General features: G+C 42.4%; 3 protein-coding genes across 7 annotated transcripts; all 3 read right to left on the reverse strand.

The window, feature by feature from the left end:
* Positions 1–3609: 3609 nt before the first annotated feature.
* On the reverse strand, positions 3610–13910 carry dhrs7b (dehydrogenase/reductase (SDR family) member 7B). Of its 3 annotated transcripts, XM_020486093.2 has the most exons (8): positions 13503–13614; positions 13110–13200; positions 7629–7828; positions 7332–7450; positions 6886–7099; positions 6641–6733; positions 6260–6412; positions 3610–6155 (listed from the first exon to the last, which is right to left on the reverse strand). In XM_020486093.2, the coding sequence occupies exons 2-8, from the start codon at positions 13145–13147 to the stop codon at positions 5950–5952; spliced, it is 1023 nt and encodes a 340-aa protein (XP_020341682.1). In that variant the 5' UTR covers positions 13148–13200; positions 13503–13614; the 3' UTR covers positions 3610–5949. The 3 variants fall into 3 exon arrangements, with proteins under 3 accessions (XP_020341682.1, XP_031682900.1, XP_020341684.1); XM_031827040.1 differs by lacking the exons at positions 13110–13200; positions 13503–13614 and adding an exon at positions 13836–13910; XM_020486095.2 differs by lacking the exon at positions 13110–13200 and having other exon boundaries at positions 13503–13632.
* A 1689-nt stretch (positions 13911–15599) lies between these two features.
* tmem11 (transmembrane protein 11) lies at positions 15600–18779 on the reverse strand. Of its 3 annotated transcripts, XM_020486096.2 has the most exons (3): positions 18609–18779; positions 18084–18153; positions 15602–16645 (listed from the first exon to the last, which is right to left on the reverse strand). In XM_020486096.2, the coding sequence occupies exons 1-3, from the start codon at positions 18610–18612 to the stop codon at positions 16129–16131; spliced, it is 591 nt and encodes a 196-aa protein (XP_020341685.2). In that variant the 5' UTR covers positions 18613–18779; the 3' UTR covers positions 15602–16128. The 3 variants fall into 3 exon arrangements, with proteins under 3 accessions (XP_020341686.1, XP_031682901.1, XP_020341685.2); XM_020486097.2 differs by lacking the exon at positions 18609–18779 and having other exon boundaries at positions 15600–16645; positions 18033–18132; XM_031827041.1 differs by lacking the exons at positions 18084–18153; positions 18609–18779 and adding an exon at positions 17335–17446 and having other exon boundaries at positions 15600–16645.
* natd1 (protein NATD1) lies at positions 18284–22211 on the reverse strand. The gene is made up of 3 exons (XM_020486099.2): positions 21954–22211; positions 21029–21147; positions 18284–20266 (listed from the first exon to the last, which is right to left on the reverse strand). Exons 1-3 carry the CDS (start codon positions 22048–22050, stop codon positions 20147–20149), a joined length of 336 nt encoding a protein of 111 aa, XP_020341688.1. The 5' UTR covers positions 22051–22211; the 3' UTR covers positions 18284–20146.
* Positions 22212–27546: the final 5335 nt, after the last annotated feature.

The raw sequence follows: 27546 nt of genomic DNA on the forward strand, positions 1-27546 counted from the left end.
TGTTTTATTGTTTAGGGGTAAGTCAAGTCCCATACAATACTTTAACCTTATCTTTTTCAAATTATCTATAAAGGGGACAACTCTGACCATTCCTCAGAATACTTTTTACACCATTTACATACATCTATGTGTGGGTGTGCAAGTTGTATATTATTTTTTAATTGTTACTTCATCAGATCATCATAATAACCCATTATAGTCAATATTATCTTTATCTTACTTTATCTCTAGTAACCCATTATACATTTGTGTTCAGCCCTTTCCCATCTCAGCTGTTATCCTCAATGGCTTCTCCTGTCAGTGCTCACTACCTGTAGATTGATGGGCGGCGGTGGACAGAAACCAAAGATAACGTTATAGATCTAAAAACTAAGCTCATAGAACTGGCTGGGGTATCAATTATTTCACCCACTCAGTAATCCTCTTTCACACTGGAGCTAGTCTCCTGACAGCTCTCATTCACTCAGTAATTTATAGCTCAATTTCAATCTTATAACATTTTCAATCAACCATATTTCAGTGTTATTCAAATTTCAATCAGTTTAATATCCAAATTTCAATCAGTTTAATATCCAAATTTCAATCCATTTATTGTCCAAATTTCAATCAGCTTAATATGTCATCTGACAATCACAACTTTCACATCCAAATTCACTTAGATTACCACGTGTGTTTGGGAATAGTACTAACATATTACCCATATTCATCTTCAACGATTCTCTTGTTACTTGCTATGCATCATATGTATCTCCTATACATATTTAATAACACCACATATTCAAAAACACTTATTTGTAGTGGCTGCAGACCACGTAGACATTTCTTATGAATGCCTACAGACAGTGGTCAGCAGGGCTTTCCATGGTACCGTTACGCCCTCGCTCTAGTCTTCTCATAAAATTAGTGAATAGCCTTCTCTCTACAAGATTATGGGTACATATTTAGGCGTTACTCACCTTGATTTAATTTATCATTTATTTTTTATTTTTATACAGATTCAAACAAAATTGACTTACTGAAATCAGTTGCCGTCCCTCAATTGTTCGCGGATGATGTCTCCTTCTGGGCAGCTCACAGTAAGGGTCTGGTCTGAGTGGGTCTTATCGTCTTTTGGTCAGACAGGAATTTCCCTCACGCTTCATAAAATGCGCCACCAGTTTTTCTCGCAGACCCCCACTGACCCCCAATCAATCATCCTGTTCGTTGACACCAAATTGTTGTGGAAATTCTTCCACAGGGACACTCAGTCAGTCTTGTATGAATCATTGTTTATTGTCAGTGCACTGGAGGTTCCAACCAACTCAATGCACCATATGTACACATGTCGATCAGGAGCTCTAACGGGGCAGTCCTGTTAGTCCCCTTATATACTAACAAGTTATATTTGCATGATTCATATTATTCTTCATTCATAATTTATGTTTGCTTCGCGCAATTGTGACAGACCAATACCTCACAAGGCTTCTCTCTAAGCTGAGACCTTGAAACTGAGATATCCCTTTCTCTAAATAAGGTTTTGGGTGTACTGCCAAATTGCAGATACTGATAGTGAGGATTCGTTCAGTCACTTGCAGGAACAGAGAAATGGGTTTTTAGAAAAGCACGAAGATAACATTTTCCATCACACTACTCAAACGGTCTCCCGCAGAGAGGAACTATGATGTAGGCAACTGGGAGCTCTTGGCTGTGAAGTTGGCATTAGAGGAGTGGAGACACTGGCTGGAGGGCGCCAAGGACATTTCTCAACCTCACTAACCATCGGAACCTGGAGTACATACTGACAGTGAGGCGGCTAAACCCGCTCCAAGCAAGGTGGGCCCTATTCTTCACTAGATTTGAGTTCACCTTGTAATATCACCCAGGTTCAAAGAACATCAAAGCCATGTCACATCTCTATGATTCGGGAAAGGTTCCTGTCCTGAGTGCACCCATCATTCCGCCCTCCCGAGTTGTTGCCACCATGCTTTGGGACAAAGATGTGGACATAAGCCAGGCTCTGGAGAGAGAACCCACACCTGCTACCTGTCCTCCAGAGCACACCTACGTTCCCATGGGGATAAGGGATCGGCTGTTGACCTGGGCGCACACATCTCTCATTGCTGGACACCCAGGTATCACCTGCACTATTCAATCTGGTACTGGTGGCCCGACTTGGCACAGGACATCACTTGCTATGTCAACTCCTGCTCCGAATGGGCCCAAACTAATCTCCCTGGCACGCTCCAGCAGGGAAACTCCTTCCCCTCCCCATGCCTCAGCGTCCTTGGTCTGTCCATTCATTTCGTCACTGATCTCCCCTCTTCTGATACTTTCACTACTATTATGGTTGTTGTGGACAGATTCTCTAAATCCTGCCATTTTATCCTTCTCTCTGGTCATCCTATCGCTCTCCGGGTCACTGAGGCACTGTTCCAGGTCTTCCGGAGGAAGGTCATAGTGTCCCCCAATCCATGTCACGGGTATGAAAAGCCTTCATAGAGAAGCTCGGGGTCACGGTCATCCTCACTTCAACGGGCAGGTGGATAGGATGAACCAGGAGCCTGGGAGGTTCCTTAGGTCCTGGCAGTGACTCGTGCAGAGGGAGTGGGCCCGGTTCCTTCCTTGGGCGGAGTATGACCAGAATTCACTGCGTCACTCCTCCACTGGGCTGACCCCCTTCCAGCCTGCCCTGGCTCTGTGGACCCCGAGCCAGACCAACGCTCCTGCGGTGGACGAGTGGTTCTGGCATGCAGAGGAGGTTTGGAACTATGCCCATGTAAGGCTCCAGCTCGCCATCCGCAGGAATGTCCCCGATTTGTGGGGCCCTTCAAGGTCCTCCAGAGAGTCAACGGGGTCGGCTCCAGTACCTGGTGGACTAGGAGGGGTATGTCCAGAGGAGCACTGTTGGGTCCCGGTGGATGAGATCCTGGATCCCATCATCCAGGATACCTTCCGGACCAAGCCGCACGTCAGGAGGGGGGGGTACCGTCATGCCTGCTCTGGCGCTCAGCGGTCTACTAACCACCGGTCCTGGCAACCCACATTGCACACACACCTGCTCCACATTATGTAAACCTGGACTTCATCATCACCCTGATTACTCTCCCTGTTTTCCCTCCCCTATTGGTAGTTACAGTCAGGACTCGTGAGAGGTGAAGGTCGAGAGCCATGCTTCATCCGAAACACGACCCTGCCAAGCCGCACTGCTTCTTGACACACTGCTCGCTTAACCCGGAAGCCAGCCGCACCAATGTGTCGGAGGAAACACCGTACAACTAGCGACCATGTCAGCGTGCATGCGCCCAGGTCTGTAGTGGCGCCACTAGCACTGTGATGCAGTGCCTTAGTATTGGTTTTGTTTACGTTCAGTACGCTACTCCTGTTTTAATTATCTTCATGTTTCTTATTATTAAACACCTCCTGCACCTGCTTCCTGACTCCCTGCGTATACGTTACAAATATCCTCTTTGATATCTCTTGTAGTGGAGATGAATGACGATGACAACTTTGATGAGCAAGCCCTCCCTCTTGGTGAGTATTTCATTTCTAACCCTTAAAGCAGGGGTTCCCAAATGTTTTTACTCATGGCCCCCCTTCCAGCATTGGGGAACAAACAAGATTAGCTTAGAATTCAGTAGCATTATTTTATTGTATGAAGAATACAAAAGTATATTTTCTCCAAATTAATTCCAAAGGATTGCGCACATGCGGCTATAAGAAACAGTTATTTATGCAACTTTAGTTGTGATACAAACATTGAGCTATATATTGATATATTCTAAGGCTGCATGTTGTACCTCTAATGATTTGAAAAAAAATATGCATGAAAGGAATAAGCTCTGCATTGTTTCTTGTGCAGGCTGCACACACTTCATCAGTCTCTCATTCACAATTTGACAAGCACTTGATAATATTCTCAACAGGCCTTGAATTCCCTGGCGGCTTGCCCCTTGTGTGGCCATAATGCCCCCTAAAATACCCATGGCTTTTGCAGCCAAAGTGGCTGTGTGCCCATGGGCTGAAATATAATAATTTAAATTCCCTTCTCCCAGCAGCCTTGCTCCGAAGCACCTCTCACTCACATGGCTCTCTCAGATATCTCAATTCTTATTAGCCAATGCACTTCATGTGATCGGGTCCTTCTCACAGGCATCTCAACTCTGAAGTAGGCTACAAGTGAATACAGACACATTGGGGATGCAACAGCGTGCGTCCGTCATCGAATTCCGAGGAGTGTTTTGAAGACGTTAGAATGGTCCACATAAGATGAGTAGGCCTAACAAACAGCAAAAGCACTAGCCTATGTCAATCTACTATCGCCCATAATACAAAGGTTGACCTATTCTGTGCAAGAACATACTCTGGGACAGTTGCAGGATGTGATAGATCCCAAATTAATACCACTCGCATCAAACCTAAAAGCAATTAGGCTGATGCAACCTATCAGAACGTTTGGCTTAAAATGTTGATAAACTATTAGGCTATTTCTTCACATAAGCTCAGCAATGCGCTATAAGAGCAAATGTTCCAAAATGCAATCAATTAGCTGTTCTCAAAAGTGACCGCAAATGTGACTATAATAAAGCATTACATCCATAAAGGTGCATATTTTTTCTTTCTTCCCCAAACTTGAAACTCATGTGCCGCCTATGTATGCCAGTTAAGCTCTACATCGATTGTAAAGCGGATTAATTTAAGTTATTTGGACACTTTTTAGTTGTGATCCAAACCTTATCAGAACATATAGGCCTATGGGCCTACATGTGTGCAACTATGATTTCAAAAAGCCGCAAAAAAGGCATGTGCTGTTTCTTGCGTGAGGTGTGCAACTATGATTTCAAAAAGCCGCAAAAAAGGCACGTGCTGTTTCTTGCGTGAGGTGTGCAAATATGATTTCAAAAAGCCGCAAAAAAGGCATGTGATGTTTCTTGCGCACACGCTGGGCATCATTCACAAGTGATATTCTCACCCATCATTTAATCTTGTCTTTACATATAATAAATAATTAGTGAAATTAGTTTTGATTTAGAATGGCTCATTATCATGCACCCGTCTCGGGGCAGTGAACAAAAAATACGTCATCTATGCACTTAATTAGCGAATGGAGGATGCTTTTCAGGTCGCCCCAAAAACGTACATATTGCAGCTTTAATGTAAAATAGAACTTCTAGAAACGTTCCATTGCAAGAACATTCTGAGAAAATCGCTGGACTGACACTCGTCATATGCTCCAGCAATGTTTACATTTCCTGTTGGATTTTTTTGAAGATGGTTTTGATCAATGTTCACTCAAATTGTTCTGTATTAATGTAAATTGAAATTCTCAGTCAGCATGTGTTACCACGTAGTATATTGTATTAGGCTTCTGTACATGTTTTCACCCTGTCCTGTTTATAATTGTAATGTGCTTGTATACCTGAGGCCATAAATAAATATCATTTGAGAGAAATAAGGTTATTAGAAACAATCCCTGAATGTCTATACTATATCTGCACCATCAACAGATTTGTTCAAAAACAATAACCATCACATAATACAGTATTCACTCATGAAGAACTCAGATGACAGAGCAACTGAGTTTTCTAACAGGTCTATGAGCTAAGCCAGTAATGGTGGTATAGCTCAGGGGCACACAATGACATCAAATTGATAATCTGTATTTTTGTTTAATTCACAAATTATCATGAACAAAGCTAATCATTTCAACAAATGAAATGTACTCAATGTTCAGGTCGCTATGAAATGTTATTACACGTCAATATCATAATTGTTAATGTGATCTACCCTGAACACTTCGCAAGATGTTAACCTTGAAGTTGAAGCAGTTTGTAAGATTTTCAGTTATTTCATCTAATGAAACACTACACATCACACTGTGGCTTTAAAACAAAACAACTTTTCAATTTGCAAGTCAGTGTGCATTAATCAATTTATCCATTCCCATAGTTTTGCCACATCCTTTCCAACTTCTCACTCATCTTTGGATTTCTGCTCCTTGCGGGCCCGAGAGGCCATGACTTTGAAGAAGAGGGCGGGCCACAGGGTGCGAATGTAGATGGCCAGAGTGGGCAGGGGCCCAGCCAAAAGGACCTCTTTACTCCTGTGATGGACAGCCTTCAGGACCACTTGGGCCACATCTTTCGGTTCCCGCCCTAAAGCTGTTGTCTCATCCAGGACTTTACCAGAGTAGAGAGGAGAGAAATAAATAGATGACTAATGTAATTACAGAGGGGGAGGGGAAAGGCAGAGAAAGAGTGGCCAGTTAATTCCTCTCCATTACCTCCATATTTGGAGCCATCACACGTGACAGCGTTAAGAGACAGATTGGTTCTGATGTAGCCAGGGCTGACCACTGTCACCTGGATATTGTAGCGCTCCATCTCAGCCCTCAGACAGTCAAAGTAGGCCTGGGTGGCGTGTTTGGAGGCAGCATCTGCTCAAAACACATTACTAGTATGTATACATCCTTTACTAGTACAGATATCACTGACAGAGCTATTTGCAGTTGGAAATAATACCCGTTTCACCTTCCTTTGGAAATGTTTGTAGATTTTTGTTATGTTACACATTTTCCAAAAGATCAAAATGTCAAAATGTGATTTCATGGATAATTATTTAACCTCAGTTATAGGGTTGGCATCACTATCTCTACATTACTCACAAGCTGATCTGTAGGGGATAGCAATCTTCCCCTGGACACTGCTGATGACCACTACGTGTCCACTGTGCCGGCGAACCATGGAGGGCAGGATGGCTACAGGTGGAGAGAGAGAGGGATGGAGAAAACAAAAAAAGTGGAGAGTGGAGAGAAAAATCAAGAGACTACATGAGCTCAAGACATGAATGGCATTTGTCATTTGACCACAGAGAGAGTACATTTGGAAATCGGGTGATCATAACCTTTACCTTGAGTTAGAGCTATGGGCCCAAAGTAATTGGTGTCCATGACGTCCCTCTGTACGGAGATGTGCGTCTCCAGGATGTTGCCGCGGTGACTGATGCCGGCGTTGTTGATGAGGACATCCACATGGCCGTAGCAACTCAGGATCTCCTTTGCGGCCATGGCAACCACCTCCACTGTGTCGGACAGGTCAAATACCACCATACAGGGGGTGTACGTCTGCCGGTGATGACATCACAGACATGTCATAAGAATTCAAGGGGTGCATCTCAATAGTCAAATGTTCCTCTCTCCCCTGACTCCTTTCCTTCATCTGACATGATGTAAAAAAGCTGAACTGGTGAAGGCAAATTTCTAGTATCCAACTAATCGCTCTCCCTTATCTTATGTTTTCATGTCAGCCCAGTGGAGGAAGAGGAGATGAGAAGTGAGTAAGTGTGTGTCTCCATACCTGCTGCTGGCTGTCTGCTGCGGTGGCTATGAGCTCCTGAACTACGTCCTGTAGCCTGGCTCCGTCCCGGCCACACAGAACCAGCCTTGCTTTGGCAGCATGGAACACCCGAGCACACTCTGCAACACAACACACACACTATTTTAAAAGGTATAGTTCACTTTAAACTAGTACCTAGAACCTTTGAGTATGTTTTTAATTTTATTTTTGTGATTCTGTCTATGTAGCCTACATTGTGTATGCTGCGAAATTGCCTCATTGAGGACATTAAGTTTTCTAATCCAAAATAACACTCACCTCTCCCCAGGCCAGAGCTGGCTCCAGTGATGACCACTACAGTGTCCTGGATGGTAGCCCCCTGTTGGAGCCTCTGGAGCAGCCGGTAGAGCAGCACCAGCCCCAGCCCACCCAGGACCAGCGGCACCACTCCGCCCATTACACGCTCCATGGCTGGGAAGATAGGGTCGGGTGGTCCGGTCCAAATCAGTTTACCCTGCCTGGACAACACACAACCACTTCTCTTCAGGATTTCCAAGCTGCTTCCCAAATGGCACCCTATTTTCTATATAGTGCACTAGTTTTGATAGGAATCTGGTCAGAAGTAGTGAACTGTGTAGAAAATAGCATCATTTCAGAGGCAAGTTAGAGGCTGCCAACCTGTGAGGATCAGCAGAAATCATTGCCCACCAAATTAAAATACCGTAAAACTTTTCTTTAATAGCGCAGGCGTTTATTTGCTTAAATCACTGAACACAACAGGCACTAATTAGAGACCGACTTCTATTTGAGCCAGGCGTCTATTTCCTTAATGAACACATTTTTTTGTATTGTTTAATTCCAGCATTTTAATCCATTTCTAAATGTCCTGCACTAATGTGTTATGTACACACTGTGTCATGTTTATTTTGTCTTAGTACGCTTCAGTAAAAAATACAACAAAAACAGAATAAGGCCAATAATAGTACATTATGAAACGCGATAAAGAAACCTTAGAGATTTCCCTTCAAAATAAAAGTCCCACAATGAAGGTGGTAAAGAATTATACAAATGGTCGAAATTCGTAACATTTTATGAGGAAATGTAAGCGGACTTAGAATTTTGTTTAACAATATGAAAAAAGGAATGAAGTTAATCGCCTTTATAGCGCAAATAATAATATTGCATTGACATTTAACAGCATTAAAAGTAATGATTACTAGATAGTTATGGTAACAGTAAATGTTATTTTTTATAATACTTCTATTAATAGTAATAACAATATTAATAATAATAATATGATAATCAAATTTAGAAAACACTTGTTAATTAGCCCATTGGTATTGCATGATGTTCAGCACATTTTTCATATTGTGTGGGGGGGGTCCCATTGTACTCAGGAGCTTTTTACTAAGAGTTTTGATCTATATTTTTCATTGGGTATTTACCATTGCAAACCAATGCTGGCACTAAGACCACACTCAACAAGCTGTATAGGGCCATAAGCAAACAAGAAAATGCTCATCCAGGGGTGGTTCTCCTAGTGGCCGGTAATTTTAATTCAGGAAAATTGAAATCCGTTTTACCTCATTTCTACCAGCATGTCACCTGTGCAACTAGAGGGATAAAAACCTCTAGATCACCTTTACTACACACACAGACTCCATACAAAGCTCTCCATTTGGCAAATTAGACCATAACTCTATCCTACTGATTCCTGCTTACAAGCAAAAACTCAAAACAAGAAATATCAGTAACGCACTGGGTGCATGCCACTTGGGTGCATGCCACTTGGGTGCATGCTCAGTTCCCTCCTGCACTCCCTGTTAACTCATGAGTTTGCGACATGACGGTGGTAGGTCTGATCACCAACGACACAGCCTATAGGGGGAGGTCAGAGACTTGGCATTGTGGTGCCAGGACAACAGCCTCAACGTGGGCAAGACAAAGGAGATTTTTGAGGACTACAGGAAATGGAGGGCTGAACACATCCCCATTCACATTGACGGGGGGTCGAGAGCGTCAAGTTCCTTGACGTCCACATCCCTCAGGACCTATCATGGTCCATACACACAAACACAGTCGTGAAGAGGGAACAATAATGCCTCTTCCCCTCAGCAGGCTGAATAGATTTGGCATTGACCCTCAGATAATTTAAATGTTATACAGCTGCACCACTGAGAGCATTGTGACAGGCTCCATCACCACCTGGTATGGCAACTGCTCGGCATCCATACGCAAGGTGCTACAGAGGGTAGTGCGTACGGCCCAGTACATCACTGGGGCCAAACGCCCTGCCATCCATGGCCTCTATACCAGGCGGTGTCAGAGGAAGGCCCTGAAAATTGTCAGACTCCAGCCACCCAAGTTATAGACTTTTCTCTCTGCTACTGCACGGCAAGCGGTGCCGGAGCACCAAATCTGTGACCAAAAGGCACCTGAACAGCTTCTACCCCCAAGCCATAAGACTAACTGTTCAGCAATCAAATGGCTACCCGGACAATTTACACTGACCCCCCTTTATTATTTATGTATCTTAATTGTTTTGGACTGACTTCCTTGCACTGGCTCTTCACACCCACTAGATTCTACCCTCACATACACTACACTGTCACTCCAACACACACGCATGCATATTGACACCACACACACTTTACATACGCTGCTGCTACCCTCTTTATTATCCTGATTGCCTTGTCACTTTTACCCCTACCCACATGTACATACCTCAAATACCTCGTGCTCCTGCACATTGACTTGGTACCGGTACTCGTTATGGTTTTTATTGTGTTACCATTTCCTTTTTATTTAGAAAATATTTGTCCTACTTTTTAACTGTGCACTGTTAGGAATGAGCTTGTAAATAAGCATTTCACTGTAAAGTCTACACCTTTTTTATTTGGCACAATACAATTTGATTGATTTCCAAATACACAGAGTTTACACCCCAAGTAGCATCATTGCTCATCTGCAGCCCTTAAAGAGGGGCCAATCAGCTTAAGTCCAATAGTTTTTTCATATTGGGGACGCCATTTTCTGTAAATTGTGTCACAGTAAAAAGGGGGTCTATTCTATTCAGATGGGCTAATGGGACAATTTGGAGCAGTGGCAGTCGGTGCAGTTTAAGATGAGTTTGAGTTTATTTTTAGTGCGCACATTAATCAACATTTCGGTAAAAAAGTGCCGGTTTTAGCCAGCAGGCAAATTTTCAACCGCAGTCCCTGGGTAGGTTATTAAAACCAATAAACAATTAATGAGCAGTGAGCACAAGCAGAGCAACATAGGACAGGCAAGACGTTGCATGCACACCGAGCAATGTAGCACAAAAAGCAACAAGACAAAATCCATAAAAGCAACTAAGTGTTTCCACACCTAACAAGCTACAGACAACATGGAAAGTAGCAATACACAACTAGCGATTATGTTCAAAAGTCTGATTGTCCTTTAGCCATGTCTTCATGTTGTTTGTGAATGTGTGATAGGTGGTGCAGTTGTGTATCTGATGGCAGGGTATTCCAAACATGAGAAGCTCTCACAGAGAAAGCAGATTGACTAAAGGTGCTTTTCCTTAAGGGAACTATACAGTCACCTCTCATGGCAGACCTTGTGGATCCGCTGCCACGTTTGGGTTCTCTGTTTAACAAAAGTACTGAGTGGAGGGGGAGCCAGGCCATTTAGGATCTTGAATACAAGACATGCGTCGGTGTATTGCACAAGATTTTTCCAACTCAGGAGCTCCTGCTTTCTGAGGATGTAACAGTGATGATGGCTATTGGGCTTCCTATCAAGACTTTGAGAGCCTGTTTGCAGACAGACTGAATGTGTTTTAATGTTGTACAGCAAGCTTGGGCCCAACTAGTCAAAGCAGTATGTTAAGAGTGGGGGAGTATCATAGATTTGAAGTACAGTTTTGCTACTTCTGTAGTCAAACAATTTCATATAAATCGGAAATTAGCTAAGTTGAATTTGGTTATTTGAGGGAGAACACTTTTTTTTTTTAACAAGCATGGCCTTATTTCCATTACAGCACATTGGATGACTGTCATTCATATTCCATTCCCTCAGCTCAATGTAACATCGATAGGTTTAGGCTACTACATGATTGTAAAATTTTTCCTATACCCATCATGATGTTGCTACAACCTAGCCTATGAACGAAGGTTTATAACGTAGGTTCACAGGTCGAGAGAAATGTAAGTAATCAAGGTGACAGACAGTGACACATTCGATTCCGCCTTGAACACTCTTGCCTGCATCTAGCTGATCTAGGGTGTAATCATTAGTCCCAACAGTTGCAAACAAAAGTTTTTGGGACAAATTCAGGTATGTTTATCCCCGTTTAAGAAACATTTCAACAACAGAATCGTCAGAATGAATACCCCTGATCACATGCTAACACAGTTCACTTTCATAGCAGCCACATGCAAACAGCATGATCACATCTACGCGCTCTCATAAAACCTTTTCCCTTCGCCTGTGGACTTCAGTGCACAACACATCAGCTGTCTGTGACCAGGCAAAAAAAAATAAAAAATCCAAGCCAAACCTTCATAAGCATTACACACAGCCTACACCGTTGTCCCCATATTAGCAAACGTCATAGTCAACATAGCTACTAGAACTAACGCGTTAGTAAACCCGCTACAATCATGCAGTACAGTGTACAGTCAGCAAGCAGTTGCAGTTACGCCCCCTGTGGCAATAAATTAATAAAACCAAAAGATTACCTTGACATTGAAGAGTTCCAGTGTTGGATAGCCATAGCCACCTAGCTAACATAGCATCCCTCTCTGTTTGAGTTAGCTAAACTAGGTAGCTGCACAAGTGAAAGTGCAAAAAATACAACAAATAGCTAGTTATCTCTATTGCTTCTTCATTTTTAAGAAATGAATTTGTTCAAAACTGTTCAACTATTGTCTTTCGCTCTCTTTGAGTCAACTACTCACCACATTGTATGCACTGTAGTGCTAGCTAGCTGTAGCTTATGCGTTCAGTACTAGATTAATTATCTCATCCTTTGATTGGGTGGACAACATGCCAGTTATGCTGCAAGAGCTCTGATAGTTTGGAGGACATCCTCTAGAAGTTGTTTTAATTCATGTGTATGTCCATGGAAGGGGGTAAGAACCATTAGCCTCCTAGGTTTTGCATTTAAGTCATTGTACCCAGAGGAGGACAGAAACGAGCTGTCCTCGGGCTACACCATGGTGCTACACTAGAGTGCTGTTGAGGCTACTGTAGAACTTAATTGCAAACAGTGCATTTTAACCAATTATTTGGTTAAATATATTTATTATAGTTTTATCTGAAGAGGTTAACTTTATTGTTTCACTATTTTTATGAAATTCACTGAGGAGGATGGTCCTCCCCTTCCTCCTATGAGGAGCCTCCACTGATTCGGAGTACAATGCATTTCTCATCCCAGGGTTGAGGTTCGTTTCCTGCCTGCTCCGCTATGTCTTAGGGCGTTTTCACATATTACATGTTTTACCCTGGTTCGGTTTCCTGGAGTATTTGTTTGAATTCTACACAAAACGTTTTGCTTTCACAACACCTAAAAAAGTTTATGGGTGTGATTATTAAAAACATACACACTATATCATGTTAGGGAGCAAGCTTGTTTACACGGGCAAAAAAGTTCCACGTGACTCACAATACCTGGTATAATCTTTATCTTTTTTTCTTCATTTTACCAGGTAAATTGACTGAGAAAACATTCTCATTTACAGCAACGACCCGTGGAATAGTTCTCGGGGATGAATGAGACAATTGTAAATTGGGGACCTTGCACCCCCTACTCACGCAGGTCCAAGATTCGTTCCAGCATGCGTTACACACATGCTTTAGAGCGCGGATCGACACAAATGCAGCTAGAAGTAAGCGGATCTGCTGGCTAAATAAAAAGAAGCACACAACAGTAACAGCTGCTGTTATGTTCCGACCGTATACAATGACACACAGTTTGGTCCTCTAGCTAGTTTACTTTGCTACAAGGCAGAACCCCCAAAAAGAAGAAAAAAGAAGAAGAATCAGTCACTAGCTACACCAGTTGCTAAATAATTTTAAATATTCCACAAGCAAGTCTTCTTACTAAAATATGAGCCTGCAGCTACTGACAGATGGCTAATAAAACTCAACATGACTAACCAAAGTGCCGCAAATATCTTATGTAGCTATGCCGAAAACATTACACACCTGACACCTGTCCGTTTGAATCGTCGTCAACATAAAGGTTTGACGATAATATTTGATAGTAATCTTTGTTCAAATCTGAACACCGACAATAGAAAGTAACCCGGAAGCAGCTAGGAAAGTTTAATTCCAGCCAATCAGTTGTATGTGACGTTGGAAGGATTTCTGCCAATCACGTGTAGGCTGTCAATCAGTGCGCATTATTGCTAACCCGGGGTATTCCGTTTTTTAATCAGTGGAAACAGGTTATATTTCTTTAGTTTACAATAGTTTCAACTCAACACATATTTATATCTGTCACTGCTACGCGTCACCAAAGATTATGGATATACTGACAAGATTACATGTCTCTCCGCCTTAACAATGGTAGTCGTTGTCCACGATGCAGAACAGCTAAAAAACACAGCGGGCTGTCTAGCAACCTTCTATCCTTTCTTTGGATTGGTGGATACATCTCATTATTGTAATCCTGTTTTGAATATTCGATTAAGGTTGTTTACAGTCAACTGCCTGTATGCTATAGCCTCATGTCATGAATATGCGTAGACAACTCTTGAGAAAAAACACTTTATATCGGAGTTGTCGGGAAGTCACGTGTCCTACTTATATCAGTACACTCGTAACAATTTAAGCATTACGAAACTTATATTTCATCAAATAAACCAATAAGCCATTCATTTTTTGTTGACCAAATTCGACACTCATTGCCCTCCATATAAAAACTCATTGCTTGGTGTGCAAAACGACAATACGCCACCTGCTGGAGAGAGAGAGATTTTCCTCCGACTTGGGACTTTTCCTCTGGTATCACACCATTAACTGATGACTCTCAAATGCATATCAAGATGATCCAAAGTTAGAGCTGGAGGTAATAAGCTAGCACAATTACTAGAAAAAAAACATTGTACATGTTCTAAGTATTTTAACTGCAGTCTCAAGAAAGACTTTCCAGGTTGTTCATTGTTAATTTTGTATAATATATTGCAAAACAGCAATGTGAAAGAAAACACAGGCAAACAGGGTAAGTTGCCCTGTATTGATGATTGCCAAACAGGTATTTGGCTAATCAGGCCCCCCATCAAGCTGCAAAGCCTTACAATTTCAAATAATATTCCAAATTAAATTAAATACAGGTAAACCATAATGGTTAGACACACTAAATTTAATGTTGCTCTCTTTAGTGCAATTTTTAATTGATTTAAAATATAAAACTATGAATGATAATTTTCTTGTAACCTGGCTAAGTCGTGTGTACACAAGGTTGTCATGTTCTATTTTACATAGCAAACAACCTGATTTAAGATTAATAAACACCACAAGAAGACTACTTGCAACATTTGGGACTCCATAAACACTGTGTACTCCAAACATTAGGAACACCTTCCTAATACATGCTGACTCCAATGCTTCCCACAGTTGGCTGGATGTCCTTTAGGTGGTGGACCATTCTTGATACACATGGGAAACCCCACCAGCATTGCAGTTCTTGACACAAACAGGTGTGCCAGGGTCCTACTACCATACCCTATTCAAAGGCACTTAAATATTCTGTCTTGCCCATTCACCAAACAATGGCTCACAATCCATGTCTCAATTGTCACAAGGCTTAAACAACATCCTTTAACCTGTCGCCTCCCCTTCATCTACACTGATTGAAGTGGATTTAACAAGTGACAACAATAAGGGATTATAGCTTTCACCTGGTTAGTCTGGTCATGAAACGAGCAGGAGTTCTTAATTTTTGGTACACTCGGTGTATATGTCCCTTACATACACAACCCACTCCTACACTCAGAAAGTCCCCATTAAGTGTCTAACAATCCCACAAAGAGCTCCATCTGGACAGTCTTTTTGCCCATAACTGCATGTGTTTAAAGGACAAGACAGACCAACACAATGTTGGGAAAGGAACAGAAAGGAAATCGGCCATGCACAGCAAGTCCTATGTTCGTGTTGATCTGTTTTGTCCTTAACAACTTTGACTGGTGAGGGATGGTCAAACAAGTATGTTTAAAGGTCTGACTTTGTTCCAAAAACTGAGTAAACCTAGAAAGACAAGTCTGAAAACAAAGGTAATGCTATTGCCTTTGTGATTCAAGACATGGTGTAAAATTTGTTTAATGAAAAAGAAAATACAGAAATGAGAGTTTGAAATATCCTAATGTTTAATGAAAGGGTGACATACTGATCAGCAAGAAAGGGGTACAGTAAAACTACAAGGAATAGACATGTTGGTAATACTTAAGCCTGTCCGTTTCAACTGCAACACAATTCAGTCTAAATCTTATTACTTAGCTACCCTTGAGCCCTAACTTAGTGTACTGAGAGGGGTACAGGGATTGGGAAGAGGCGCAAGGGTACCATATGGATAAGTGCACTGGTGATGTCACTTACAAGTAAAGAAAATAAGGGAAAAATAATTCCTTCTAGTTTGAACTATATCCCTCTGATCCATCAAACAGCCCAAAAGTAAGCGCCCGCGCAAGTGAGGTGGGGTGGAGGGGGTTGGGGGCAAACCCTCGACTCAGCACATGGCTTCCACTTGGCTTACTACTGGGTGGATTCTTTCTTTTCCCGCTATATTTATTTTATTTTTTATTTTATTTGTTTAACCCTCTTCAGAGTATGCTCATACCACATAGAGTTCGTAGATCTTCTTGGCGCAGTAGGCCAGGGCGGCCAGCGCTATCGTGTTGTGGAGTCTCTTTCTGTGGATGTCGTCCCTGCGCACCAGAACCACTGGCGTGGAGGAGGTGAGTGTGTGCAGGGGCAGCCTCGAGAGTTTTTGGCTATCGTACTCCACCTGGTACTTGCAGCAGGGATCGAACTGCCAGGAGATTCCGTAGAGGGCGGAGCAGGCCACGCTGAGGGCACCAGCGGGCAGTGCCACGTAGCGTGAGTATTCAGGCGGCAGCGAGAGCGGCGTCAGGAGGCAGGCGGTGCCCGACAGGACGGCCGTCTTGTGCAGGCAGTTGCCCACAGCGATCCAGCGGGCCGTCTCGTCGCCAATGCGTGTGGGCTCGATCACAATGTACTTGTACTGGGCCTCGAGTGCCTGCTCCAGCTCATACTCAAACTGGTCCTGCGCATTCTCCCCGTTGTAGATCTCATGAACGATGTAGCAGTCCGTTGCCGCCATCACTCCCCTGTATACAGAGAGAGATTAGATAATGAGGGAGAGAGGGGATTAGAAAGTAGATGGAAAAGGAAGAGAATCACAATATTAAATTCCCAATTATTTTCCAAGCTTCATAGCAATTGTGCAGCTTCGGGGCCTAAGGCAAGTGGTTGCACCAGTTTTTAATGATGATGTACAGATGAGTACCACTTGTGAAGAAATAAGGGGAACAACTACTTTTACAAAACTTTTTTTTTTTACATTATAGTCCATGACCTTGATATCAGATTAGTGCACAACACCTGTTTTTTCAGCCCACTGTGGTAAAAACAAGACACTTGTGGAACTTTGACATGTGTTGCCTGTGCATGTTTGACATAAATAAGAGCTGTTGAATCAAAGTAGGGTATTTTCTCATGTTTAGAATTCTCAAGAGTTCACTAACTAGTCGTCAGTCACTCAAGTTGCCTGTTAGTAATAAGCTATGGTGATAACTTTATTTAACTCGGCAAGTCAGTTAAGAACAAACTCTTATTTACAATGATGGCCTACCCTGGCCAATTGTGCGCCGCCCTATGGGACTCTCAATCACGGCCGGATGTGATACAGCCTGGATACGAACCAGACTGTGCCTGGGAACGTTAACGTAGCTATGGACAATATAAACAATATGCAGGAGAAAACTAAATGTAGCTATATCAAGTGGAAATAACTCACGTGTAAAACTCGAATATCTCACTTTGCAAACATTTTGCCACGCGCAAGAGCGCTAGCTAGCTCCCCAACAAGATTAACACGGCATGCTAAATAAGGCTGCGTTCGTAAATTCACCCTGGCTGAGTCAGACACTCCAGAGCGAATTTACGAACGCACCCGTCAAGTAGCTAACTGTTAGCTAGCTAACGTAAATAAAACTCTGGGTTAGCGAGCATGTTGATCATTCACAACTTTCAAAATTCCAGTAACATCTATATTAGCTACGTTTAACATGGGAGCTGCTGCTATGCTGTATTGGAAGCAGCTTTGCATAACGGCAGTTCATAACGTTACATTGGTCAGCTCTACCGCTGTTAGGAAGCTAGCTGCTCTGAAAAGTAGCTAGTACATAAATTACAAGCGGCGAGTAAAACGTTAGTATTGTGTTATACGACCGATATGTTTGATATGTGCTAGTATATCTACTTTGTAACGTTACGGCATGTTTTCACACTATTTTAGTTGAGATGGCTAACCTATCCAGAACTTGACTTTGAAGCTTTGATGAACAGGCTATCGAGGTTAGCGACGATAGCAAACATGCTAATCAAAACATCACATGAGCAATTATGGAGGAAGGAATTCGGGAGTGACAGTTGCATTTTGCTTTTAAAGTCCATATGTTGGAATAGTGAACGTGTAGGTATCATAAAACAGACCTTGTACACAAAAAAATAGTCGTGATATGGCAATGATTGAGTCAAACTGACCTCTCCCTGTTGACTGGGACACCGCGCCTCCTTCCCAACGACGCCATCTTGGAGAACCAATATACGACTGCTGTGGACGCAGTGCAAGCTAGGATGTGTAGTGTATGTTATACTTGCAATACACTGCGACGACGACTTAATGTACTTTGTCGTACTACATTTACCATAATTAATTGAATGCATGTAGGACGTACCACTCATTATTTATACCATGTAAATGTAGAGGTCAGTTTAATTTACTACACTAGTACATTTTGACGTAAACTGTAATACAAAATGTATAACACAAATGCGGAAAATGCTGCCTACACATCATGTTTATGTTTTGTAACAGTTGAAAAATGACCAATCACAAGCAAGGACAACACTATGGGACTCAAGAGTAGCATAAACCATTCTATAGCCAGGTTGCGCAGCAGGTAAATTGTTCCACTAGCTATTATGGGCTGCACTCACACTTCAATGCAACGGACTGCCACACTGAAGTGGGGGTGATATTTACCTGCCTCAGGTTTCTATACTTACCCATATTGTGTCCTGTCCTATCCAAGCTTCTCTAGTGAGTTGATATCTGGCTTATCGCACACACGGTGTAGAACACTAGACTGGGAAATGTGTTGTAACCCTGTGCCAAGCCAGTGCAAACCACAGTAACATGTGCAATCCATTAGTATGCTCCCTGCCTCCCTTGTCAATAGATTAATTGCATAAAGTGCACCTTTAAAATGTTATCACCTTGGTAGTCTGCAGCTCAGAGGTGAAGTATACTAGGAAACTACTTTAAAATGTATAAGGCACTTCTAAATGATTGTAAATCAATGTTTCAATGGTTAGTCAAATAAGGTATTATTTAATTTAAAACAAGAGAGACATGGAAAATAATCAGACTGTCTGCAGACTATATACCCATCTCTGTCAGACAGTAGGCCTACAGAGCCATCCCCTGAAGACCGTGTCATCAGTTGTATTGCCTTCCTGACCAGTATGCATTCAGTCACCTAGTAAATAGTACATCTCACCTAGGTCAAAGCCAGAGAGAATCCCTACTGTAGTTTAAGATACTCAGCAAATGGAAAATACAACCTGTTACTTGATATTGGAATTTTGTTTTCTGTTTTCTTAAGCCATGCTTGTAAACTGTATAGAGAAAATGCCACACAAGATTTAAACTGTAGTGGAACAGCCCTGAATTAGTGCTTTTACAGACAGTAGAAGATTACCCCCACGGTCAATGAAGGTTCTATGGCAATGTCTCATGTCAGATAGCACAGCAGCTTTCTGTACAGTAACATTTAAGGTGAAGGGTAGGCCTACTGAAGAGTGGTTGTCCTGATGAACATGGGGACAGATAGTCTTGGGCAGCATAGCAGGAATAGAGGGAAGTGCCTCACTAGCCCACGACAGGCTGACTGCATGTAGGGGATATAGCCCGCAAGTTGATGGTCTAAAGTAAACAAGGTGTGGTCCACCCTACTGGAGAGCTATTGTATGTGCACACTATTGTGCCAATGCTGCTCTAACACACCTGATTCAGCTAATCAAGGTCCTGATGAACAGCTGTTTGTCTTGATGGTTTTGACGAGAGGACAAACATCCTGAATGATCAGGATTGCATTCCACTCCAGAAAGCTGTTCCTTTCCTCCTGCCGTTGTTCACTCCTCTTCAAATGACCAGCCAAGACAGGATAAGTGAAAGCAAAACGGCCAAAGTGTGATGAGACATTGCTTCTTACAGTACAAAAACAGGAATCCTGCATACAGTCTTGCCACTGTATATACAATAAGACAGCAAGACTCTACAACATTCCTTTTTTCTTTACACACACACTGATGTCCATTCCCATTGAGGACAGGCCATGAGTAATGTCAATGGCACTCGGAAAGTTCCTCTACCACTGCTCTCCAACAGGGAGTCTTTATGTCTGTAGAGATAGCTATAGTATGGTTTCCCTCTCCCTTACACCCCCCCCCCCCCCAAAAAAAAAACATTACACAAAGTCCTCCAAACCGAAAGCATGAGGCCATGCTTTCTACCTCAGTCTCTCTCCCTCTCCGTCATGGGGTCACACGGGGTGGATGTGCTCCAGGTATTGAGGTTGGGGATTCTCTTTGACGTATTTCTGGATGTACCAGCAGGTAAGGTGAGCCTTCAGATCCTCTTCCACCACAAAATCCATGGCCGCCTGCAATCAACAGAACATTGCCATTTAATTTAGGAGTTGTTTGGTAGCTTGAGTTTACAAAGTAACGGTCTGTGTCACTCTGGTTTTATTTTAATACATGCAGTAATCAGGGACTGCAGATAAAAGGTGAGACACTTGCTCTATTATATTTGATATAAAGATTTTAAAATGTTAACGTTCCGGTCTACACAGATCTTCAAACAAACCATGTTTTAATTTCCTTCTTCCTCTTATCTCTACCATAACTGTTCCCTTGATATTACCCACCAGTGCTCTGAGCTGAACTCATCTGGCAAAGCACTGCCTAGACTGAATAAACAGGCCAATGCTTGGATTTTCAGAATTACAAGCAACATTCACATTGCCATGCAGCTGTTATAAAGAGAACTAGATGGGAGAGTCCAAAATGTCCAATGAAAGCAGTTTATCAGCTGACAGCTTAGGAAACTGTATTTACTGTCTCTTACTGGGTTAAAGAGGTACAAAGACTTCTCTCCATACACAGAGTGAGCTGCACAGGTCCAGATTGCAAGAAGGTCCTCCTGCAGAATTGTGTTATAGCAAATGATGGGTAGCATTATGAGTTGTTTCTGGACAAGGCCATGGGCTCAAATGCCTAACCAGTAATATTGAGACCTATGGACTCCCATTGCTTATCTGAAAGGCACAGATAAATGTTAAAAAGATCTAGGGACATAATAGGAGTGAGGGTGTATTTTGCATTGGGCTATGGTTCCATTCCATATTGTCAGACAGTCGAACCTTGGCCAGGTGCTTGGCAATGCCTCTCCCTCTGTAGGCGTCTGGAACCTCCGTATGCTGCAGGTCCACAGTCTTCTTCCCGACATACTCGTACAAGAGGACCGCACGGTCATGAGAGCCTAGAACCAAAGAGAAAAGGGTTACCTTTAAAAAAAAAAAAAGTTTAAATTTAACCTTTATTTAACTAGGCAAGTCAGTTAAGAACAAATTCTTATTCACAATGACAGCCTACCAGGTAACAGTGGGTTCATAACAACTGCCTTGTTCAGGGGCAGAAAGACAGCTTGGGGATTCGATCCAGCAACCTTTCGGTTACTGGCCCAACGCTCTAGGCTACCTGCCGCTCCGAATTTAAAAGGGTGCAATTATATGCTAAGTAGGGCTTACACCTTGCGCGACTATTAAAAGGTATGTACACATCAGTCTGATTCTCCATCAGACCTCAAATAAAGATCTATCAAAGATAAGGATGCTGATAAGGATGCTGGCAGATAAATGAGGAATTGGGTTTTTAGAGAAAGTTAAGCAGATTCTCTCAAATCAGAAGTTTTTTTTTGAGCGAATGTGCATGCACAAACTAGCAAACTAACTGAGAAGAACAACACCACCATGTTAGATGCGTGACAGCAAGAGCATTCAATTCAACCGCTCAATGCCAGGAAGCTAAGAATTTTCCCAGTTGGCTAATGCTACAAATCCTTGGCTATGTCACTTGAGTTCTAGCTAGTAGCTTTTGGTCCGTTTGTTTACAACGACCATTAGGAAAAAGTACGTTCCTTATCTAAATCACAGTACGACTGCAATCAGGTAAGACTCTTTTGCGCTATGAAAAAGTTGGTTAGCTAACTAGTTTAACCACACTCTTTGGTAAACAATTGATAAAAGGGAAACCACGTACGATTTCGCGTAGCTAACGTTACATTACCATTTAGTCGTATGGTAAACTGTCGCTTCTTTTTATCGTGTTCTACTGTTATCGGAGTGTTGATTTCGGGGACATTCATCTGTGTAGCCTGGGCCATGGTCTTTCGTCTTCCTTTCGCCAAAACGTATTTGATTGAGGTGGAATGGATCTCAAAGCGATTAAATCATAGCCACCTCAAACTCAGAAGAATCAATATCCAGCAAAACACTCCATCATCCTCCAAGGAAGTCTACTGTAGATCACATGGTCTGAGCGGACCAATGATTCCTGCGATTCTTCCATTTGAGAATGGCCGTGTTCCAGGCCGCCTACATTGGAGTTGAGATGCGCATAATCCGTTTATTTTGTCATCAATAATCAGTTAAGGTATCACATATTCATGTGATTCATTCGATCAAGGTTAAACACTTGGCTTAATTCAACATTTGCAGATATCTGACAAACACACACATGAGAAGCGCTTACCAAGAAAAACTTTAACTTAACAATTTCGCAACAACTACCTTCTACACACAAGTGTAAATTAATGAATAAGAATATGTACATACAAAAATATATGAATGAGTGATGGTATAGAACGGCATAGGCAAGATGCAGTGGATGGTATAGAGTATAGTATATACATATGAGATGAGTAATGTTTATTTCTTTATTTTTATTTTATTTCACCTTTATTGGCCAAGATAAAGCAAAGCAGTTCGACACATACAACGACACAGAGTTACACATGGAGTAAAACAAACATACAGTCAATGATACAGTATAAACAAGTCTATGTACGATGTGAGCAAATGAGGTGAGATAAGGGAGGTAAAGGCAAAAAAAAGGCCATGGTGGCAAAGTAAATACAATATAGCAAGTAAAACACTGGAATGGTAGATTTGCAATGGAAGAATATGCAAAGTAGAAATAAAAATAATGGGGTGCAAAGGAGCAAAATAAATCAATAAATTAAATACAGTAGGGAAAGAGGTAGTTGTTTGGGCTAAATTATAGGTGGGCTATGTACAGGTGCAGTAATCTGTGAGCTGCTCTGACAGTTGGTGCTTAAAGCTAGTGAGGGAGATAAGTGTTTCCAGTTTCAGAGATTTTTGTAGTTCGTTCCAGTCATTGGCAGCAGAGAACTGGAAGGAGAGGCGGCCAAAGAAAGAATTGGTTTTGGGGGTGACTAGAGAGATATACCTGCTTGAGCGTGTAGGGTATGTAAACATATAAAAGTGGCATTGTTTAAAGTGGCTAGTGATACATTACATCAAGATGGCAAGATGCAGTAGATGGTATCGAATACAGTAAAAACATATGAGATGAGTAATGTAGGGTATGTAAACATTATATAAAGTTGCATTGTTTAAAGTGGCTAGTGATACATTTATTACATCAATTTTTCCATTATTAAAGTGGCTGGAGTTGAGTTGGTGTAGCCGATGTGAAATGGCTAGCTAGTTAGCGGTGGTGTGTGCTAGTGGCGTTTCAATCGGTGACGTCACTTGCTCTGAGACCTTGAAGTAGTGGTTCCCCTTGCTCTGCAAGGGCCTTGGCTTTTGTGGAGCAATGGGTAACGATGCTTCGAGGGTGACTGTGTGTGCAGAGCGTCCCTGGTTCGCGCCCAGGTTGGGTCGAGGGGACGGACGTAAAGTCCGTCCCCTCGGACTTTATGTGATGGCTGTTTAACAGTCTGATGGCCTTGAGATAGAAGCTGTTTTTCAGTCTCTCGGTCCCTGCTTTGATGCACCTGTACTGACCTCGCCTTCTGGATGACCTCACCTTCTGGATGAACAGGCAGTGGCTCGGGTGGTTGTTGTCCTTGATGATCTTTTTGGCCTTCCTGGGACATTGGGTGGTGTAGGTGTCCTAGAGGGCAAGTAGTTTTCCCCCGGTGATGCGTTGTGCAGACCTCACTACCCTCTGGAGAGCCTTACGGTTGTGGGTGGAGCAGTTGCTGTACCAGGCGGTGATACAGCCTGACAGGATGCTCTGGATTGTGAATCTGTAAAAGTTTGTGCGTGTTTTTGGTGACAAGACACATTTCTTCAGCCTCCTGTGGTTGAAGAGGCGCTGCTGCGCCTTCTTCACCACTCTGTCTGTGTGGGTGGACCATTTCAGTTTGTCCGTGATGTGTACGCCGAGGAACTTAAAACTTTCTACACTCTCCACTACTGTCCCGTCAATGTGGATAGGGGGGTGCTCCCTCTGCTGTTTTCTGAAGTCCACGATCATCTGCTTTGTTTTGTTGATGTTGAGTGTGAGGTTATTTTCCTGACACCACACTCCGAGGGCCCTCACCTCCTCCCTGTAGGCCGTCTCGTCGTTGTTGGTAATCAAGCCTACTACTACTGTAGTGTCGTCTGCAAACTTGATGATTGAGTTGGAGGCGTGCATGGCCACGCAGTCGTGGGTGAACAGGGAGTACAGGAGAGGGCTCAGAACGCACCCTTGTGTGGCCCCAGTGTTGAGGATCAGCGGGTTGGAGATGTTGTTACCTACCCTCACCACCTGGGGGCGGCCTGTCAGGAAGTCCAGGACCCAGTTGCACAGGGAGGGGTCGAGACCCCCATGAGCTATAGTCGATGAACAGCATTCTCACATAGGTATTCCTCTTGTCCAGATGGGTTCGGGCAGTGTGCAGTGTGATTGCGATTGAGTCGTCTGTGGCCCTGTTGGGACGGTAAGCAAATTGGAGTGGGTCTAGGGTGTCAGGTAGGGTGGAGGTGATATGGTCCTTGACTAGTCTCTCAAAGCACTTCATGATGACGGAAGTGAGTGCTACGGGTAGTCATTTAGCTCAGTTACCTTGGCTTTCTTGGGAACAGGAACAATGGTGGCCCTCTTGAAGCATGTGGGGACAGCAGACTGGGATAAGGATTGATTGAATATGTCCGTAATCACACCAGCCAGCTGGTCTGTGCATGCTCTGAGGACGCGGCTGGGGATGCCGGCTGGGCCTGAAGCCTTGCGAGGGTTGACACGTTTAAATGTTTGCTCACGTCGGCTGCAGTGAAGGAGAGCCCACAGGTTTTTGAAAGCTGGCCGTGTCAGAAACAGACAATCATAATATAAGTCATAAATATCAGATTCCCTGTTTGTTTCAAAACCAACTTTATAAGAGTTTTTATAAATAGGTTATATTTGACTCAAAATTCCATGATGTACAGTAAGGCGTTGTTGGCAGAATAGATGGATGCAGTTCAATGCATTTCTTGCTAGTCCCAAAATATTGCTATCAGGTTGTAAATCACAGCTGGCCTGGTACATTGTTTCCTTCCGCCACCCATTCGTGATGCACTGTTTCAGTTTCAAATGACTCAATATTTTGAACAAAAACTGACAACTGTAACTAAGGCTGGGAGTGTCAATACAATCAAACTAGCAAGGGCAATGATCACAAGTCAGTCATAATGTGGCTAATAGGCTAGCATACGTGTCAAACACAAGGCCCGCCGTCCGAATTAGACACACATAAGCGAGTATAAATGAGTCCACAGTTGAGTCATCTACTTTATGAAATCACAGCCTGATGTACTTGTATAGTTAATTCAACTTCAACTGTGCTGCTTTCGTGTGTCCTGTTTACAGAGCTGCAGTGGAGGGAAAGTGTACAGACACATGCCACTGTCCTGGCTAAGCTACTAAAATGTTGACGCCTGGTTTCGGTTTTTAAAGCTTGACAATGAATAACCAAAAAACAAAACCTGCAACAAAACACCATTCAAAAGAGAAACATGTAGGCCTGTTACAGCAAAATTTGAGCAGTAGCCTAGGTTGGCTACTCAACTACAATACATTTTGAGTGTACCATACAGCAATGATGCATTCAACCGCACCAATGAATGCAGTGCAAAAAAATGAAAAACATGTTTTAAGATGAAATGTTACAACAACCTATAGCTACTTTTTAGTTATTTGGAGTTATTAAATACTTTTTAATTTGGGTCACAGCACATCATGCACATTTGCAAGCATAGCAGCAAAGGCTGGGCAAATATTATTGATCTATTTTGTTTTAATATGTTAAATTGCTATATACAGCTGACTTAACTGTAGTACAGACAGAGTTTGGAACTCTATTCCACATCAAGTGGAATGCAAACTGTAAAATCAGATATAAAAACAGATAAAAATACACCTTATGGAACAATGTGGACTGTGAAGAAAAGACACACACAGATGCATGCGCACGCTCACTCTACATACACGTAGGTATGGTGGTATTATAAATGTATTGTAGCTATGTAGTGGTGTAATAATGTTATGTACGGTTTTATTACATTTGAGTTTTTGTCTTAATTTGTTTGGACCCCAGGAAGAGTAGCAGCTAATGGGGATCTTTAACCTTAAGAGTCTATTAACTCACCTGTGCTTCAATCTAAGTAACAAAATACAAAAAGATCCATCAAAATCTGTCAATTTAAGCTATATATATCAGTAGTTTTGCATGAGCCGATTCTCAATCCACCGCATATGTCGGCCTTCCGCATCTGTGGTGGAAGGTGACACAGCGGTCATCTCACAAACACGTTTGTAGCCTCCTAATGGGCCCCACTGTGGAAAGGGGAGACTCTCACTAACTCAATGGTCTCCTCTGTTTTGCACATCTTAAGGTAACCCATAGAAATGAATGGCTCACCTTCCTCCCTGCGCTTTGTAGCCATAAAACATGTTCAAATTTCGCCAAGATGTGGCATCATATGTAAACTAAAACAAAGAGAGGCTTTCTGGCAGTAGTCCTTAGACACTGTGGATCCTCAGGGCTAAACTATGATTTTTCACTGTCCTCGTCTCTATAATGTTGCCTTGATTTTTTGGGTCTCTGTCTCCGGATTCACAGACACCCAAATATCACCTATGTGTATTTTGACACGGCCTATTGATTAATGAGACACATTATCTTATTATTAGTATTATTAGGTGCAACAATTGTTAATTTACCTTGAAACATATTGTCATTATTTTCTTACATTGTTGTTTCTCAATGGGCCACTAGGCTATAAATAGGAGCGTCAGTTGACTGTTCGACACCTGTACAGCAGTGGAGGCTGCTGAGGGGAGGAAGGCTCATAATAATGGCTGAAATGGAGTGTAATGGCGTGAATGGAACGATATCAAACACAAGCCCTTCTCATGATTTTTGTCATTGTTATTGAGCACCCCTCCTTTCCTTTGTTTGCTGAAGCGCGAAGGCCCACCTGAACTCTTGCATATATACATATGTAGATCTGATCATATTAAGTATGTAGACATTGAGTGGATTTGAATGTCAAAACCTCTTTTGCATGGAAGCATTGGCTTCATCTGAACAGAAAGTGTGTAGACTTTCCAACTTGTATCACACAGTTTGCTGTTGGGTTGAGGAACATGTCATTACCTAGAATAGAGTGAAAACAGTCTGGTTAAAACTCAAATCATGTTTTAATTATTGATGTACTTGGTGTCAGTATCAAAATGTAAACAGTTACAGTATTTATTGTTTAGCACAATAAGGCACATTCTGCAGTCTAAAATTATTTATGACCTGCATACTCACCCATTGAGCATGTTTGGGATGTTCTGGATCGATGTGTACAACAGAGTGTTCCAGTTCCTGACAATATCCAGC

Source organism: Oncorhynchus kisutch, linkage group LG6 (assembly GCF_002021735.2).
Source record: "Oncorhynchus kisutch isolate 150728-3 linkage group LG6, Okis_V2, whole genome shotgun sequence".
Classification (NCBI taxonomy): Eukaryota; Metazoa; Chordata; class Actinopteri; order Salmoniformes; family Salmonidae; genus Oncorhynchus; species Oncorhynchus kisutch.